Below are 19467 nucleotides of genomic sequence, written 5' to 3'. Positions count from 1 at the left end.
CCCTCTGCTAGAGGTTTGTGGCAGAAGAGGTGTGTGTGTATTGGGGGGGTGAGGGAGAGAGGGCAGGGGTCTTGTGACCAGATAAATGAGACCTTCCGTCTCAGAGGGCTGAAACAGTCCCTTTTGGATAGGAGGGGCTGGGAATGTATGAGCAAGACTGTGTATGGAATAAAACGGGAAGCATGGAAGTCATTTGTAGAAGTTTGCATTAAAAAGCCCTGCTTGCGTTACCAAATTACTGCAGCTCCAAAATGGTGAAGTTTGAAGAGGCTTGAGGTGACGTGAGGGGTTGGCCTGTATTCTCTCCTGCCATTACCTCCCTTTCTCTCCCCCGCCCCAAAGTAAATTTCTTTAACAGATTTGAGGGGGGAAGGGCAAGAAAAGAGAGAATCAAAATAAACAGCAAAAATGATTTAAAAATTATCTAACTCTACAAACCTAAACTGCCCCATCCAGAGACTGCTCTTCCTCTGACTCTGTTTTCTAATGAGTTACCATTAAAACTACTGCAGAAATGTGGGCTAACACTGCAGCCTCGAAGGGGTTTTGGCCTGATCCTGTGAGGTGCTTATAAGCTATGTTCTCATTGAAGCCAATGGGATAAGTTAGTGGCTGGTAGCTCTACAGACCCCTCCCTAAATTGAGTCTGGGTGAGGATGCAAATGGGCACGATGGGGGAAATTAAGAGTAAACTGGATCTGTGGGTAGAGTGCATAGCTGTGGTGCAACCTGCTGTTATATACAAATCTCCCCCTCCCTCACCTTCACCTCAATTCCTTATTCTGACACTTGCTGTTCTTCACTTTGTATGTGGTGTTCTTGATTTAATGCCTTGCTCTGGTATTTACTTCAATAGTTTTACAGAAAATAAATTAACCTTTGCACCCATTTCAGAGATAACTGAAGTCTAGCATGAAGGATATAAACATTCCATGTACAATCTACGGCCCATGGTATTAAATAATGACATGGTCTGGGGAGGGTTTCATTAAGGTGCTTGCACTGTTGCGGGGTATAGCTGTGAGGCTGGTTGACCGTGGTGATGTCCTCATTCTGTGTCTTTTGTTGCTCATCAGAATGGATCATCCAGTTCTTCATGTCTCGTGGAATGATGCTGTAGCGTATTGCACGTGGGCGGGAAAACGATTACCCACAGAAGCTGAATGGGAGTACAGCTGTCGAGGAGGCCTTGAGAATAAGTACTTGTCAAGACTATTCCCTCGTGAATGTATAAGATTCTGATATTTCATCATCCAGAGAAAAGCAGTGTTTATTGTCCTTAACATTTTTCTTGCACAGGCACATGTATTTGCAGTAAATGTAACACTGTTTTATTTTGTACAGCATCCTTTGTGTAAAGCATATCCCAGAAAATGCTTCAGTCGCATATAAGGTTGGAATTAAATAATAACTAAGAGACACAGTGCAGCAAGGCTGTGATTGAGATGTAGGAATCCTGTTGCAGGTGACGGGAGATGTGATGTATAAAGCTCTTGCCGCCAGACCAAAATTGGTCAGAGTCAGAGAAAGCCAGTTTGAGATGAAAAAAGGACTGGGCAGGGGAGTAGAGAGGATGAGAGCTCAAGTAGTCATAATTCCTTTCATTGCACAGACACTACTCAGTTCATATGTCAGTCATTTTGTATATCCTAAACCTAAAACATTATCTCATAGAACAGCAGATTGTGCTGCAGAGCTTCATTTGCAATACAAGAACCACCATCCCTTTTAAGGCTTATTAAACATTGTGCATTTATACAGATGGAGTTGGAACACGGATTGTATATGTTCTATATGTCCGGCTCCTCAAATGTAAACTATGTAAAGAATATTTACTTTGTAATTTTTCTTGTTGTAGCTCCAATTAAAAAAAACAACTGACAAAGATAGAAGTTAGGTTTAATTTTCTAGGATCAACTCTACTTAAAATAGTTTAACTTACTTTTTTTAATAGCAGTAGTGCTACCTAGTTAGACAACCATATAAGTACAAAACATTGACCAAGCACTTGCATTCCTCAGACTATTTTTGTGTACCCGACATGAACTAGATAGGCAGTTTTTCATTGATTAACCTATTCAAAATAGTTTTTGAGACTGGTAGCAGTCCTCTCCCTTCCCCTTTTTCCATTATGTTGCCTCTAACTCTAAAGGCTAGCCATATTTCTGACAGCTTGTCTCTTGTGTTTCTTCCAACAGACTTTTCCCATGGGGCAATAAGCTTCAGCCAAAAGGTCAGCACTATGCCAATACCTGGCAGGGAGAGTTCCCGATTAGCAATACTGGAGAGGATGGATACAAAGGAACTGCACCAGTAAGTGTGTCAGAGTACATTAGCAACACTACAGCTAAACTAACGCTCTTCGAATTGAGGGGTACACCCAGTGTGATGGGTAATGAGGTTTTTCAATAGATGTCTGCCACCGGAAGGACGCTTCTCGCAATTTCAGCTTTTCAAGCTACAGGATGTTTAATTCCAACCCTGGGTGTTACAGTGGAAAAGGCTGTCTTTAAGGTTGTCATCATGCAGAGTTCTCACCGCTCTTAAAATGGAAAAAAGCACTATATATTTATTCCTACAAAGTGTGAAATGGAGACTAAAAATAACTTGCATTTAACTTCTTAGATTCACTAAAGTTAGCTATATCTCTGCCTCTGACTCAAAAAATACGTAATGCTTTCAGGTTGATGAGTATGGCATAACTTGCCCTGTATAAACAAAATGCGTTTTGACATAGCGGGGTCTTTGACTAGCAGTCTGGGAAATACCGGTACTCAGTTTCATGACTTCTGGAATGGTGTTTTTTCTGTTTATTAGGGAAGATGTGAACTTCCATTTATAAAGGTTAGTGTCTCATCGCAAGGAAGTCACACAGTTTCTAATGCTTGCAAAGGAAATACCTGCTGTAGTCTTGTCTTGTAAATATGTAGACTTCTGTGAATGCTAGTTTGTTTAAGAGAAGTGGTGACTAGAAGGGAAGTCAGCCCAGGCAGAAGTTGGGAGACTCTCCATTCTCTTGTTGGGAAATCTGGCATTCACAAATGGGGATGTCAACTAGTCTCACAATGATCCACTGGAGTCTAATTCCCATTAATGCAAAGTGCAGTTATGTGTTGGCATGTAGATTAGAAAATAACCCAGCATCTGCTCACAGCTGCTAGTCGGAATTTGTCATCTTGTAATTAAATCACTCGCTCTAACAATAACAGGGTCAGCAAGAAGATAATTTATGGTTTAACAATAGTACCTGTAAGAGTTGGGGGAGGAAACCTTGAGAATATGTCGTCATTGTCCATAACAATGATGAATTTGTATTGTTTAAAAAAAAAATAAAGGATTTTCATAGTTCAGCGCTTTTGTAGATACAATACTGAACCCTTGTCTCTGAGAATAACTCCTGATTAAAACAGCTTTCTTCTTCCTGAGCTTCTGTATTTCTGCCTGGTTAACTCACTAGTTTCTGATTCAAAGATCTGAGAGCAGGAACATCTAGTCAGTGAATTTTTAACTTGTTGGTCATCAGGAGTTAAACGCTATTTCATGCCACAAGGCTGTAATAAATGATCTTTCAAATTATTGCCACTCCAGGTTACAGCATTTCCTCCAAATGGCTATGGCTTATACAACATGGTGGGAAATGCCTGGGAGTGGACATCTGACTGGTGGGCTGTTCATCATTCTGCAGGGGAAACTCGCAACCCAGTGAGTACTTTTTTTTTTTTTTAATAGAAGATGTGCTGTGATATGCCTTTTTGCTACTCTGCTTTATCTTCAATTAAAACCTTTAGCTCTCTCCTCCATGCCATGCATGGGATTGGCCAGGTTCTGGTGAGTCAGGCTATATCGCATCTGGAAGTTGTTACCTTCTACAGTGACATTGTAGCATTTTCTAATTAGTGTGATGTCAGTTCTACAAGTCCATCCATGGTCCGGGAATCGAATATTTTTACCCTAGCATCAGACTTGTAAGCACTAAGGCTTGGTGTACACTAGGGGGGAGGGATCGATCTACGATATGTCGACTTCAGCTACGCTATTCTCCTAGCTGAAGTTGCGTATCTTAGATCGACTTACAATTACTTTGCGTCCTCGCGGCGCAGGATCGACAGCCACGGCACCCCCGTCGACTTTGCTTTCACCTCTCGCCGAGCTGGAATTCAGCAGTTGACGGGAGAGCGATCGGGAATCAATTTATCACGTCTACACTACACACGATAAATCGATCCCTGATAGATTGATTGCTACCTGCTGATCCAGTGAGTAGTGTAAATGTACCCTAAGACTTAGTGTGCAGATTACTAAAAACAATCTCTTCCTGGTTACCCCAAGAGAGAGTAAGATGTAACAGAACTGCACAGAAAAATGTATGATCCAAGAAAATGGCAGAGCTCATTGCCCTGGCCGTTGCAAATCATAGGTTACAACTTACTTGTGTAGACTGATATATTAAACAATTTCATTTCATGATTTTAAGGCGTATTGAGTCCTGAATGTACCAGTTGATTCAAATATTAAATGACATTTTGGAAGATGTAGCTTCTACATAGTCAGGATATTAATTTGGAACGGATGAGTCATTCCTTTTCTTTGGGAGTCTTTTATAAGTATAGGCTATGTCACCTTTTTGTGAGAGCCCCTCTGACTGACAGCTTTTGTGCTGTGAATTCCTCTTCCGGTCTCTCTCAGCAGACTCAAGTTTCTGCATTATACCTTGACTTCTCTTCTGATCAAAGATAGCTAAACCTAGGAAGTGAACTGCAGTACTCTCCCCTGACACGCGTTTAACACGGCAATATATGATGATTATTATGATCTCCCTTAGTTGGTGCTTGACATAATCACAGCCCTTGCTCATAGAACAGTAACTGCTGGCAACATGAGCAAATCGTAATTTCTGCTTATGTAATAATATAAAGAGATATATCTCTCTCATAGAACTAGAAGGGACCCCGAAAGGTCAGAGTCCAGCTCCCTACCTTCACTAGCAGGACCCAGTACTGATTTTGCCCCAGATTCCTAAGTGGCCCCCTCAAGGATTGAGCTCAGACCCCTGGGTTTAGCAGGCCAATGCTCAAGCCACTGAGCTATCTCTCCCCCACGGTCTTCTCAGTAGATTGCAGAAGTCCTTGTGTCCTGCCCTCTTCAAGAAGAGAATGTTGCCAGCAAAGAGAAGTCAGTCTCATTCCAGAGCGTAGGGCTCACTGTTGCCTTCCAAAGTATCTAGGAGGCAACTTTGGCTGCATATGCCAAAACCCCCTAACAAATAACAGTCATGTTGTTGTCCAATACAGGATGTTTGTGATTGGATAAAGGACAGAAGGTGGCCTAATCTTCTTCCTTGTGTTATGCATGTTTAACTTTTACTGAGTAATTTTTAAACCTTCAGTTTTTCTTGCTTGATATAGATTTGAGTACTCATATACTATTCTGGTATTGCTCTCACTGGGCTGGTGCTGGCCCAAGACCTTTTTCTTCCCCTCATGCTGTTTGTCCTCTACAGAGACCTCTACATTTTCAGCACGCTGAACTAGTACAGGGAATACTTAGAGTATAAATGAGAACTAGGTTACTTCCTAGTCACCAGAGACTTCAGATGACAGTTCTTCAGCAGATCAGCCATATAGAGTCCATGTGTGTGGTGCAGCATGAACTTTGGATCTGCTGGAAGCAGTTGCAAGTGCATTTTTAATTCTGACTCATGGCTGCATATACAGTCAAATGTTGTGTGCATTCATTTTAATATTACTTCATTTTATTGCCAAGAATTCTTACCCTGCAATTCTACACAAGACAAAAAAAAGGGGAATCTTCCCTTCTCCTCTTGTCACTTTCAGTATCTGTTTCCCTTCTGTCTCACTTGTTGTCTCCTAACAATTATGATCTAGTCCTTTGACAGTGTATTAGAAGTGCTAGCTTTAAATCCAGGTTTGTCTCCTTGGAGTGACATGAAGAGGATGAACCTGAGGAGTTTCAGATGAAGAAAGTTAAAGCTAAAAAAAAAAAAATTCTCCTGAAATATTAGAAATCTTAATGGGAATGGGTGGATGAAGCATGGATTGACTAGTAATTCCTGTCAGTTGGAAGGGGTAAAACTGAAGGCCAAGCGCAGCTTTCCAACCTCTTCATCCACACTGAACTGCGTTCAGTGGCCCAGAAGAGTGCATGGACTCCAAGCATGCCGATCTGTGAACTCTATTCTTGAGGGAAAATAAGGATTTTTTTTTTCTCACTTTGAGAGACAAACATCATCTGTGTGTTTGGAAAGAGATGGGAATGAACACAGGACTAGCAGTTTGTTGCACAATGTGACTCTTCCCATCCTTGTTCATCTGTTTTTAGTTGAGTGGTTGCTTTGCTTTTTAGTCATTTATATTCCTTTCCATTATGAATGTCTGAAATAACCTAAATTCCTGCAAATACATTATCAAGGAATTGGTAGGCTAATCTTGCTTAGTGGACTGTGATCTCTCATAACAAGAAAATATCTATTGTTGAGGACGTTTCTTCCTTGCTATTACGGATCACCAGGGGAGTTAAAAGTGGCACTTGGATCAATCAGGCCACCTGTTTCCATTCTGTAAAATAAAAGCACTATGTATTGGGTCTATAGGTGACCTGTGTGGTGTCTGTGTGGGACCCTGTCAGTTTTTTGTAGATAACGGAAATAGCAGTAATACTTTGCACTTCTTCACTCCTTTTTTTATACATATTGCATGCTTTTCTAAAGCACCTACCACCATTATATCAATCTCATTAAGCCTAATTTTTAGATGAGTAAACTGAGGCACAGAGTGGTTAGTGACACACAAGGTCATCATGGTAATACTGGGAATAAATCCCAGAAGTCTTGACTGCCAGTCTACATCTAACTGCTAGACCACACATACTGCCTTTGGCACAAGCTAGCTGCACAATGTATATTTTTAAAATTGTTTTCAGTTTTTATTTAAAAAAACACAATAAAAAACCCAACAAACAAATACAAGACCCTTTCCATGTCTACTCTGCCTTACTGTTCTATTACCTGTGGACCCAGCAATAGCTTGACCTTTGGGCATGCTCACCACTTCATAATACTGCTCTTGTCTGTAGGAGTCTCGTCTTCAGCCAGAACATGTGGTGCTAGCACTGCAGCCACCTCGCCAATATGTGACTGATGGAAGAGCTTGAGTCACTTTTTCCTCTGCTGCTTTCTTCCATATGCCATTAATCAGAACAAAATTGGGCCATATTTTCAAAAAGCAAATGCATCCGCAGAATTTGAGTTCCTCACATACTTAAGAAAACCCTCACAGTTGCCCCCATGTAAATCAGCTAATTGATTATTGCATGCAGTTGCCCAGAAAAAACTACCTCCGTAGTTATACACAGACTTTGCAACACACTTTCAGAAGCCTTTCTTAAAATTGTCCCAAAATGCAAATTATTAACTCAGCCTACGTCCACACTACAGCTTTAAATCGATATTAGTAAAATCTATTTTATAAAACAGGTTTTATAAAATCGATTTTACGCGTCCACACTAGGGCACATTACTTCGGTGGTGTGCGTCCATGGTCCCAGGGTACCATCGATTTCCGGAGCGGTGCATTCTGGGTAGCTCAGTAAAAGAATAGGACCAATAACTTCGATATCCGTCCACACTAACCCTAAATCGATTTAGTAATATCGATTTTAGGGTTACTCCTTTCGTTTAGCTGGAGTACAGAAATCGATTTTAAGACCCCTTAAAATCGATTTTAAGTGCCTTGTAGTGTGGACGGTTACAGCGTTAAATCGATTTAACGCTGTTTAAATCGATTTAACGCTGTAGTGTGGACCTGGCCTCAGTGTTGCAACTCTATATTTAGGGAGTTTCAGTGCTTATTATTTATTCCATTGGCCTAGAATAGTCTGTTTTGAACACAAGACTGGATTATTGAGTTGATACTGTAAATATATATTCAGGTTACTCTAACAAATATCTAAACAACTACATATGAAACTTCATCTTTCAGCAGCAAAGGTGCTAGAAAACTTGTTCCAATTGTGGCTCTTTTCACAACTGTCAGTGCCTGGAAAAAAGTTATGCCACTTTTGTAAATTCAGCAGTTAAAACTTAATTATATGGAAGCTTGTGTGAGAATTTATAGAAGACAAAAGTGTTGAACAGACATGCAAATTCTGACATCTTACGGTGTCTGTATCTGTGTATAGTGTTTGTATTTGCATGTGATGAATTTTTTTTGTCAGGAATGCTCAGCATTGGCCTAATTCTTACTCTGTTCCTATCTGAAGTCTGTTGTAAATATGAATATGAAAAACAATGCCCACAGCCACAGAAGGCTCAGGGGCCTAATATATTTTTAGCAGTAAAATGTGAAATAACTGTACCCATACATTCCAAGCATCAAAAATAGAGGTCAAAACTCATGTCCAGATGCCCAAGTGTGCACAGTACAGCCCAGCTGGATATAAGGCTTGGCCTCACAAGTCTAGGCACAAGACAAAAAGTCAGAAACATAGAAGCCATCAAGCATTGCTATTGAAGTTCCCTTTCCTTATGATGTTCTTTTAAAAGACTCACTGGGCACTTTGGATGAACATGTTCTATGTTTTGATTCTACGAGCCACTTTTCTCCTGAGGGAAAGGTGTCAGTCAGCTTGGGTGTATCTAGCAGTCCTGTAACCATATCCCACGCTGTCCTGTCACCATGCCTCTGCCTGGAGCCCAAGGCCTCCAGTAGGGTTGAGCAGTGAGATCAGTTTACATTCACTGCTTGTTTCTGCCAAAGGGGTGAACTAGTATCTGTGGTGGTGGTGGCCATGTAGTTATCTATGAAGCCCCTGGCTAAGTTACCCACTTGGATCAGAGAGGCCAGTGATCAGTCATCGAGGGACAACTGTGGGCAAGATTTCAACCAGAGATCTTGAAATGAAGGACTCCATTCTCCTTCCAAGCCATCTTCCTTTTAAATATGTGGTTATTTCCTTTATTGCGATTTCCCTCACCCTCTTTGCTCTCTCTCACTCTCATTCATTCACTCATATACTTTCATGCTGCATCAGTGCATACATTCAGGTGCAAAACCTGAAAAACCTCTAGCACAAGGTGCTGTGTGGGTTTTCTTGGTGGTGGTTTGTTTTCATGGATACTAAAAAAGCACACAGTAAAATGTTGATTTTGGGGTTTTCCTTTCCCTGTTCAGTATTTGCAAGTTTAGTAGCACCTTTGTGTCTAAACAACTGAATGGATAAGATGGTCAGGCCAAAAGAAATTGGATACCAAACTTTTAAACCACAGTGTCATATCAGAGTGCTCAATCCACTTCACAATAAAGAGTTTTAAGAGACTGGCAGGTTTCTATGTAAAATTCCACCTTCACTAGAGTAGAATTCTGGTGCTAAATATTTCAGTTCAATGCATATGAAATGCTTCATTTTGTGTTATCTGCACAAGTGACACGAGATCCCCTCATTACTTTTAAGTGAACCCTTTCTAAGATTATAGTGCTGATTGCTAATCAGATGAGAAGGATATGGCAGTGCAGGTCAGATTGACATTGGTGGAGTGGATGCACTACAATAGATCCCAGATTCCAACCCTAAATTTTTTTCTCATCTCATCTGGATTTTAGGAATAAGAGCCTGTTTCCTAACTGATATCTCAGCAATTGAAAAAGGATTTGAGATGCTGAAGAGAAGTGCACCCTCTTCAAAGAAATTGTTCTAAATTTGCACAGCTGTATTTGTGACTTTTGTGTAGCACTGCTTCAGCACTGAGTTAAGAGGGTCTTGAGATACAAGGGTCGTGTATGATTGCTAAGCAAACTAATAACTGCTTTGGACTGAACTCAGAAGCTAAAGTTAAACATTTTCCCCTTACATACTGAAAGTGAAGTTTTAGCAATGCACTATTTTACTTGAAAATGTTTATTACTTTAAATTTAGATTTTACTGCTTCAGAGACAGATTTTGAAAGTTAATGGTGTTAGAGTTCTAAAGGAGCAGCATTTGTAATGTGAGTTCTGGCAGTGCTTTCTGAGTCAGCGGATACACAAATTGAATCCCATAATAAGGGAGGTGTGGGGGGGGAGAAATTACTTTGAGATAGCTAGGCTGCAGCAACTTCCAAGATATTAAAAATGACCTGGAATCTGGCAAATATGCTGCTATTTTTTTTAAAGCCTCTCCATTTTCTGAGCTGTAGGTAATCAACTTTAACTATACAGGAATTGGTCTGTCTGCTTAAAGGTGAGAAATGAAAAGAATTTCCTAAAAGAGCCTACAATGGTCTGTGTGATTGAAATCTGAAAAACTGCTGAATAAGATGCAGAGATATGACTAGTTCTGTGTCCATACTGAAAGCACAGCCATACATCCAAGGAAAAGACTAAGCTTCCAACAGTGCCAAGAGCACACAGTCCAGGTTTGAACTTTTGTCAAGCTTCAAATTAAAACATTGCAACAAATTGGGGAGCAAGTAGAGTGCCTTCCCAGTACTATGTTTTTAAAGAGACCACCGATCTGGTATCCAAGAGTTCTGTCATTTCCTCAGTGCTAGTTGATGTACATCCTCAACCTGACCTATGCGAAGTGGAAAGAGAGAGAATCAGGAGTCAGACCAATTCAGCTTGATAAAAAAGAGAGACCCTTCTATTTTGGAGATTATTACAGGGAAGGAGGGAAAGGATTTTTGGCAGGACCTTAACCTCCATCTTATCAGATAGCATTAGGGCTCCTTTGTCCCATTACAAAGCTATTTACAAAACATGCAAGAAGCCTTTGCTGTGACTGGTTGTGTTCTGCTACACAATATGAGGTTCAGTGGGCAGAGTCTGAAGATATCACATCCTTTCTGACAACTGTTCTATTTCTCCTAGGTTCTTGTATTGTTACCATCAGTTCTACAAGAACCAGTCAGATATAATGTTTTGAAAGTTTTGGCCCTTGAAAAGCTATGTGATAGATGTAATTACTCATGTGACTTTGACATCAATATTGTTTTGGTTGCAGACAAAACACTGGTGGTGGCCAAAAAAAACCAAGGAAAAAGGAAGAGAAGATCAATATGCTAGTCAAAGCTAAAGGTTGGACACGCAGTCAACCTGAAAGACAAGTAACTGCAGAAGTTTTTCAACAATGCAAGATGTATTTTATGCTAAAATATTTCTAATAATGTCAGCTTCATGACTGAACTTTTGTGGTGTAAGTAGTTTACAGTAAAGGTCTATCTGGGATGCTGGTAAGGTTGGATCTAAAAATGAAGGATGCTGCTTAGAGTGGTGTAAAATGAATGGAGAATAAATCAGGAAGGCCAAATCACACTTGGAGTTGCAGCTAGCAAGAGATGTTAAGAGTAACAAGAAGGGTTTCTTCAGGTATGTTAGCAACAAGAAGGTGGTCAAGGAAAGTGTGGGCCCCTTACTGAATGAGGGAGGCAGTCTAGTGACAGAGGATGTGGAAAAAGCTAATGTGCTTAATGCTTTTTTTCGTCTCTGTATTCATGAACAAGGTCAGCTCCTAGACTGCTGCACTGGGCAGCACAGTATGGGGAGGAGGTGACCAGCTCTCTATGGAGAAAAAAGTGGTTCAGGACTATTTAGCAGAGATGGACAAGCACAAGTCCTTGGGGCCGGATGCACTGCATCTGAGGCTGCTAAAGCAGTTGGTGGATGTGATGTCAGAGCCATTATCTTTTTGAAAACTCATGGTGATTAGGGGAGGTCTTGGATGACTGGAAAAAGGCTAATGTAGTGCCCATCTTTAAAAAAGAGAAGGAGGAAGATCCGGGGAACTACAGGCCAGTCAGCCTCACCTCAGTCCCTGGAAAAATCATGGAGCGGGTCCTCAGGGAATCAATTCTGAATCTCTTAAAGGAGAGGAGAGTAATCAGGAACAGTCAGCATGGATTCACCAAGGGCACGTCATGCCTGACTAGCCTAATTGCCTTCCATGACGAGATAACTGGCTCTGTAGATGAGGGGCAAGCAGTGGACATGTTATTCCTTGACTTTAGCAAAGCTTTTCATACAGTCTCCCACAGTATTCTTGCCAGCAAGTTAAAGAAGCATAGGCTGGATGAATGTGCTGTAAGGTGGATAGAAAGCTGGCTAGATCGTTGGGCTGAATGGGTAGTGATCAATGGCTCCATGTCTAGTTGGCAGCCGGTATCAAACGGAGTGCTCCAAGGGTCAGGCCTGGGGCCGGTTTTATTCAATATCTTCATTAATGATTTGGAGGATGGCGTGGATTGCACCCTCAGCAAGTTTGCAGATGACGCTAAACTGGGAGGAGTGGTAGATACACTGGAGAGTAGGGATAGGATACAGAGGGACTGAGACAAATTAGAGGATTGGGCCAAAATAAATCTGATGGGTTCAGTAAGGACAATTGCAGAGTTCTGCAATTACGATGGAAGAATTCCATGGCCTGCTACAGACTAGTAGGGACCAGTTCTGCAGAAAAGGACCTAGGGGTTACAGTGGGTGAGAAGCTGAATACGAATCACCAGTGTGCCCTTCTTGCCAAGAAGACCAACGGCATTTTGGGCTATATAAATAGGAGCATTTCTAGCAGATGGAGAGACGTGATCATTCTCCTCTATTCGGATTTGTGAAGCCTCATCTGGAGAACTGTCCAGTTTTGGGCCCCACACTACAAGAAGGATGTGGAAAAATCGGAAAGAGTCCAGCAGAGGGCAACAAAAATGATTAGGGGGCTGGAGCATGTGATTTTATGAAGAGAGGTTGAGGGAACTGGGATTGTTCATTCTGCAGAAGAGAAAAATGAGGGGGGGATTTGATAGCTGCTTTCAAAGAGGATGGATCTAGACTGTTTTCAGTGGTACCAGATGACAAAACAAGGAGTAATGGTCTCAAGTTGCAGTGGAGGAGGTTCAGGTTGGATATTAGGAAAAACTTTTTCACCAGGAGGGTGGTGAAGCACTGGAATGGGTTACCTACAGAGCTGGTGGAATCTCTTTTCTTTAGAGGTTTTTAAGGTCAGGTTTGACAAAGCCCTGGCTGGGATGATTTAGTTGGGGATTGGTCCTGCTTTGAGCAGGGGGTTAGACTAGATGACCTCCTGTGGTCCCTTCCAACCCTGATATTCTATGATGAAAATATCTCTGCACAATTCAAGGAGGTCCTGACAATGACACAGGTATTCCCAAAGACTGTCTCTTCTGTTTAGGTGTTTGCCATAAACTGAGAAGTCAGTGTGTTGCCTCTGGAAATCATCCCACAGGGTTCTTACTTTGGAATCCAGGTGCTTAAGAAAAACATGTTTGCAAGATCATTTTGAGATGCCCACTGAAAACTGCAGTCAAACAAGGGCTCATAAGGCACTCTGTACACTTGTCTGTCTTGAAGATGCATGTTCAACCACCATGACTCTCAGGTAGCTCTCAGATACTGTCTTGTCACTCTAGCTTATTGTCCACCTGATTAGTTGTAGACAATTGGGGGGGAGATTTTCAAAGACCCCTAGGGTACTTAGGCACTCATTACAAACAACAGGGAGTTGGGCCCTTACTTGCCTTTTTGCTAATGATATTTCATAACAGATTCCAGTACCAAATAGCACAAACCTGGGGTCAACTTAACCAGTCAATCGTTGGATGCCATTGTTGAGGCACTCAAATCTCTGAAGCCGCTAGCAATCAAGAGTGTCTGAGGCATGAGGGTTTTTGTGTGGAGGAGAGGATCACAGTATGGGAATGAACATACAGAAAGGATGAAGACTAGTTCAGCTCCTGTAGTTTTCAAAGCCATTTATCTGACAGGGTTTTGTGGGAAGGTTGGTGTATTCTTTTGAGTCTGAATACGTCCCATGCTGTCAGACATCGGTTACGGCACAAACAAGGCTCCACCCTAGCATGTTGTTTGATAGAATGGTAACCTAGTTTTTCTGTAATTTGCCATTTGTTTGGTTTTACAAGGATAGGCTGTTGGCTTGAACCCACATCCTGGAGGACAAATGAACTACCAGTACTCTCCATCTGCTCCCTACTTTTGACCTGTCTAGCTTGAATGGCCCTACTTGGAATTAAAGTTCTTGCCAGGATAGCTCACAGGGTCATTGGACTACACAAGCATTCACACCACAGCAAGATGCAGTCCTTAGAGAGAGATTCTTTTGGAACAACTAAAATGATAGTTTTGATTAATTGGCTGGATGAGTTAATTCATTGTGTGTGTGTGTGATTATTTCTTTGCTACTGGGTAGCATCCATCTATCATTGGAAGCAAGTCTTAATTAGGGCACCTAAGGGTATTTTGTAGGTATTTTTAATTTAGTTCAATCTAAATAGCTGCTGTTGCTAAAATATTAAGTTCTCGGAACAAATTGTTCCTCACCCTCGACACTCCATTTTATAAAATAATCATTTCAGGAAACAAATTCAGTCTAAATCTGAGAGCAATATCAGGGAATTGCAAGAAAGAGAAAAGAGTAGAGCTTGGTCAACAACAGTCATTACAATCTTACTTTCACAAAATTTCTTATCTTTGTCAAATATTTTTCAATGAAAGTTTGCTGTGCAAGTCTCAAAAAGTAGCACTTGGGAAGATGGGAGAAGTCTAAATTGGGAGGGTGTGTGTGTGTGTGTTACACTCTACTGTAAAATTACAGTAGACTAGGATTAATACTATCCCCAAGACCAAGAGTCTATACAATATAAAATTACTTCAGCAATGAATGTGATGGAATAATATTGAGTTTAATTTGGATAGATCATTCTAATATCATTTGGCTACTTTGAACAATTTTATTCTTCACATATTGGGGTTTTGATTTTCAAAACAATTCAGCATTTCACTAACTAGGAGAAGTAAGGATTTGGACTTTTACTTACATTTGTGTATATGGCCATTAAACATCCGAAGCTAATACAAATAAAATTTTCTTGTGCTATGGTCACTTCTGATTTTCTGATCGACAACATAAGTTGCTCATAAATTTAGTTACGTGAAGAGGGGTGAACAAAACTGACTTATACGAAATGCTCTTTCTGTGAGACACGAGGAGCAAGCAGCTTCAGTTCCTAACCGATTTCTTGTCTGATGTACTGTAAATGTCCCTCTTTTTATTTTGGCTTGAACAAATAAAATTTAACCCTCCACAGCATCAGCAGAGAGAGTGGTAGTTTGAAAAGCTTTGATAGCTGTGTGAAAGCAACAGGTCAATGAATCTTGTAATTCTGTTTTAGGTTACAAATTCAGTAACTGTAAGAGAGAAGATGAAATGTTTATAAATGTGACTATTTGTCTAGAACACGCTGAACGGAACTTGGACCAGAGCTTTCAATTCACTTGAGATAAAGAGCGTTTCTTTTTAATTATCAGTCCAAATAGCAAGTGTTCAAGGCAATAGCCTCCCTTCTATTGCAACAGCCCAGCACAGTGAAACTTTCACATGTACGTGAGGGATCCAAAACAGGCAGGAATAAGAACAGGGCAACATAAAATACCTGATTTAGGAGATCTTGTGTAGCTTTGTCAGCAATGAATTGAGAGGGGAAACTAAACCATTGTCGAGCTTTCATATATACCTCTACCCTCATATAACGTGACCCGATAGAACGCAGGTTCACATACAACACGGTAAAGCTCTGACACGCTGCTCTGAGCAGCGTGTTAAGGGTGTCGGCTAGGCCAGGGCTGAGGGTTTTGATAAGGGGCAGAGGGCCTTGGGGGCAATCAGGGGCTCCCCCCCCCCAGGATCTGGGGGGAAGAAGCTGTGGGAGGGCACTTCTTGGGGGCCCCGCAGTCCCAGAGTGGCCCAGGGGATTAGTGGGGGGCCAGGAGCAGCCCACTCTGCTTCCCTCGCCCCAGCCCCAGCTGTGTCGCTGGGGAGAAGGGATCCCCCTCGCACTCACCAGCAATGGCAGAAGCGGAGCAGCCCGGCCCCAGCCTGCTCCACACTGCCAGCTCCCAGCCACAGCACTCCGCTTCTCGCCACAGGTGAGTGCAGAACCTTTCCCCAGCTGCCTCCCAGCGACATGGCTGGGGCTGGAGCAAGGAAAGTGGAGCAGGCTGGGGCAGGGCCGCGTTGCTCCGCTTCCCGCCGCAGGTGAGTGCGTGGGGGCATCCTTTCCCCAACCTCTCTGCACTCACTGACAGCGGGAAGCGGAGTGCCGTAGCTGGGAGCCGGCAGGATGGAGCAGACTGGGCTGGGCTGCTCCGCTTCCCGCCACCGCCGATCAGCGCTTGTCAGGGGGCGGGGAGTGGTAGATAGGGGTCAGAGCAGTCAGGGGATAGGGAGCTTGGGTAGGGGGTGGGATCCTGGGGGTGATTAGGGATGGGGGTTTCTGGAGGGGGCGATCAGGGAACAAGGAACAGGGGGCGGGGAGAGGGCAAACAAGTTTGATATAACATGGTCTCGCCTATAATGTGGAGACTTTTTTGTCTCCCGAGGACCGCGTTATATCTGGGTAGGAGGTGTATTTGTATTGGATATACTTCAAACTCCATTTTGTGTGTCTTGCATAGTAATACAAACTCTCTCAATTATCCATTGTGATGCTACTGCTTTTCTTCTGGCTCCCATCTTCATTTATAGTCTGACTCTTACTGCAAGCTTGTCATTTTTTAATATCCCTTAAAAACACTTTTTAGACAGGCAGAAATTCAGATACTGCAGTTAGACTTAATGAGCCAAATTCTGCCTGGCATTGTGCCACCCCTTTGACTACAGAATTTGACCTAGGGTATGTAACAATGCATTCTGGGGGCTCTTTTGAATAAGAGAGCTGTCTGATGGAGCTGGTTTTGGGATACCAAGTGGTTAACTAGATGTTCCGTTTTTGAAATTATTTGACTTGAGTTTCAGGTCCTCTTAGGATAAGCAAGGAAAATAATCCATTCATGTAACTGCTAGTGATATTTGTTTCTATGGTGAAACTGATGAGGGAAGTGCAGATACCATCTAACAGAGATGAGAATATAAAACTGATACTTTGACTTCCTACTCCTAACTGCTGCTTTGGCAATGTGTGTTTTTGGAGGGGGGTGGGGGGAAGGGAGCAGCAGCAGAAATGCCAAAGGAAACTAGTCTTTTAATTTTTGAAAAGGGATTTTAACTGCTTGCTTTACTGTCTTGTGTTTTCTAAAATCTACAGAGTGTCAAGATTGTGGGTGAGGAAGTAGTGCAAGGCAAACTAAATTCACAAGAAGGTTGGTCTTTGCTCCAACCCAGCTTGCAGTCATTGCTAGTGTGTGTGAATGCAGGACCAAGCAATGTCCAACTTTTATTTTGTGAAGTGTAAATGATCAGCTTGCAAAGGGCAGCAGAGAGTATGTTTGATCAATAAACCACGATTCCTTCATGGAGACTGCTTTAATTGTAGCAATTTCTGTCTCATGGATACAGTGCATAGTTACTGGATGACCTACAATTCTGGATTAAAGACGTAATTTAGCACAGCATGGAGTGGCAGTGTGGATGACTAGTGCTGTGTGGAAGGTTACATTCAAGGTTTGAGAACAGTTCAGTTCAGTTTGCCTCTGAACTACTGATAGAACTGCTTTAATAAACATTTTATTTCTGCAACATGTTTTAATATTCCTGTAATGAGGCCTGCGTTATCTCTTTTTTTTAATTCATCACAGAAATGAACTGTACAGATGAGCAATTTGTGATCTGAAACCAGCCCTTAATATGATTTCTGTAGGTGGTGTGTTAAAACAAAATACACAATTTGAGTCAAGTGTGGTTATGGTAGTTTTAATAATCTCTAGGTTGAATCTTGGATGAAAGTCTTGACAACCATTGCTCTTTAGCTTACGGATGTGGCTTGGACTTGCCCTTTTGATAAGTTGTTCTTAGACCACATGCTGCACTCAGTGGTTGCTGCTGCTCCTGGGATAATTGTGCGATATCTAATGCCTGATAATGGAATGAAAGGAGTAGGCTATAGAGGTGCCCACATGAATCAGATGTGACCTGCAGTCACGGTTCTCTCTGTAACTACAGGGTGAGGGCACAGCTGATCAGCTCCAGGCTGTTATGAGTGAGATAAAACAAGCAGGTTTTCTCCACCTATTAAGGAGAAGAAAAGCATGAGCAAATATTGGCTTTTTGTGCTCTTACACTTTTTAATACAAGTTATCTGAAATTAGGTGGGGCCTTCTAGCCGAAGTAATAGCCTTGCTTTATGATATAACAACACCCTCAGGTGTATGCACCATCCTGGTGAAGCCTTTGATGACTGAAGCTTGGCCTCATTAATGACTTTTAGACACTTAAAGGTTGCACTTTACTTTGGGGCTGTGTTTGAGTTCTGCAGAGTAATCAAAGTTGTTTTAATATGCCTCAGTCAGCCAATGCTTAGACAAAGATGGCAGGGTGGCTCTGTAAATTATTAACACTGTATGTTGCCTGGTTATTGGGATGTTTTCTTTATGATTGTATTGATTTAGTTTGATAGGAGTCTGTCTGGTAAAACAAGCAGGAAGGAAAAGAATGAAGATAAGCCACCTCTCAAACACTTGAGAATTGCTAAGGAATGATCCCAGATTTGTTGGCTCCAGGACTGTCTTAATCTCCAGTTGAGGCTACAGAATTAATTTGGACCACAAGTGTTGAAGTGTGGGAACACAGAAGAACAAACATCTATAGTGGGACTTAAAAGGGTCAGTGTGTCTCTCTCATGCAGTAGTAGTACAGGGGAACTAGACTGAAACATGGACCTGCTGAAGGTGTCTGAAGAAGTTAAGCCTGCCTAGGTTACCGTCATGTAAGAGACATGGATGTGGAATGTTAAAAACCTCTTTAAAAACTTAGTTCCTACTGGTAAAATAAACAATTACTTTTGTTTTAAGAAGGCAGTTTGGTTACAGACCACTGGTCAGCCTCCGAAAGGGAAGACCCACAGGTGCCAGAACCTATTTGGAATTGCAAGATAGGAACAATTGATATGCAGGGTACTGTAGCCAAGGGCCCAGTTTAAGAGTGGGAAAATTGCGAAATTTTACCCAGGGATAGATAAAGGCACAAGACGTCAGACCTAAGGGGGTATACACAGGGGAACAAGGTGCAGCTAACTCTGCAACAGTGACATTTCACTCTCTGCTGCAACTGTCTGCAAAACAAGGAAGAGGATTAATGAAAAAGGGTGACCACAGAAGGAAGAGGTGACTTGACAGTTTTAAAGGGTTCCTGCCAGAGAGATTGCAAACAGAACTGATGTATGCAATAGCCAATGATGTTTGTCATAAGTGAGCTTTGTATTAATTCATGCGAAGAAATGAAACTCTGACTTTCGGAAGGTGCTATTCTACACTCTTTTGGTAAACTGATTTAAAGAAATTTCTGTACTAAGCATCATCGTTTCTGCATCCTCAAGAAGCTGTTAAATGTGACCGTTGGTAATTGACAACCTTCGTGATTGTCTTTTGGTGTTAATAGTTTCCAGTATGTAACTTGTGTAATACACTAAGGTTTTATTGTCTAAACAAGATCCATCCCATTTAGATGTAACTATGG

The 19467-nt window shown here is 41.8% G+C and overlaps 2 protein-coding genes across 7 annotated transcripts in view; one reads left to right on the top strand and one right to left on the bottom strand.

The window, feature by feature from the left end:
- SUMF1 (sulfatase modifying factor 1) overlaps nt 1-19467 on the top strand; it is a 353454-nt gene that overhangs the window by 38328 nt on the left and 295659 nt on the right. For 2 of the 4 annotated variants that reach the window (XM_050957526.1, XM_050957523.1), the window contains 3 exons: nt 1077-1199; nt 2199-2313; nt 3589-3702. In XM_050957526.1, coding sequence (XP_050813483.1) covers nt 1077-1199; nt 2199-2313; nt 3589-3702 — 352 coding nt within the window. Of the gene's footprint in view, nt 1-1076; nt 1200-2198; nt 2314-3588; nt 3703-18409; nt 19459-19467 lie in introns of those variants that run through there. The other 2 variants (XM_050957525.1, XM_050957524.1) reach the window with 2 other exon arrangements.
- LOC127053232 (histone-lysine N-methyltransferase SETMAR) overlaps nt 1-19467 on the bottom strand; it is a 57368-nt gene that overhangs the window by 524 nt on the left and 37377 nt on the right. The gene's annotated exons all lie outside the window — the stretch shown is intronic.

This window comes from Gopherus flavomarginatus, chromosome 6 (genome assembly GCF_025201925.1).
Source record: "Gopherus flavomarginatus isolate rGopFla2 chromosome 6, rGopFla2.mat.asm, whole genome shotgun sequence".
NCBI lineage: Eukaryota > Metazoa > Chordata > Testudines > Testudinidae > Gopherus > Gopherus flavomarginatus.
The sequence above is the reverse complement of the archived record's forward strand: the minus strand, read 5'-3'. Positions and strand labels throughout refer to the sequence as shown.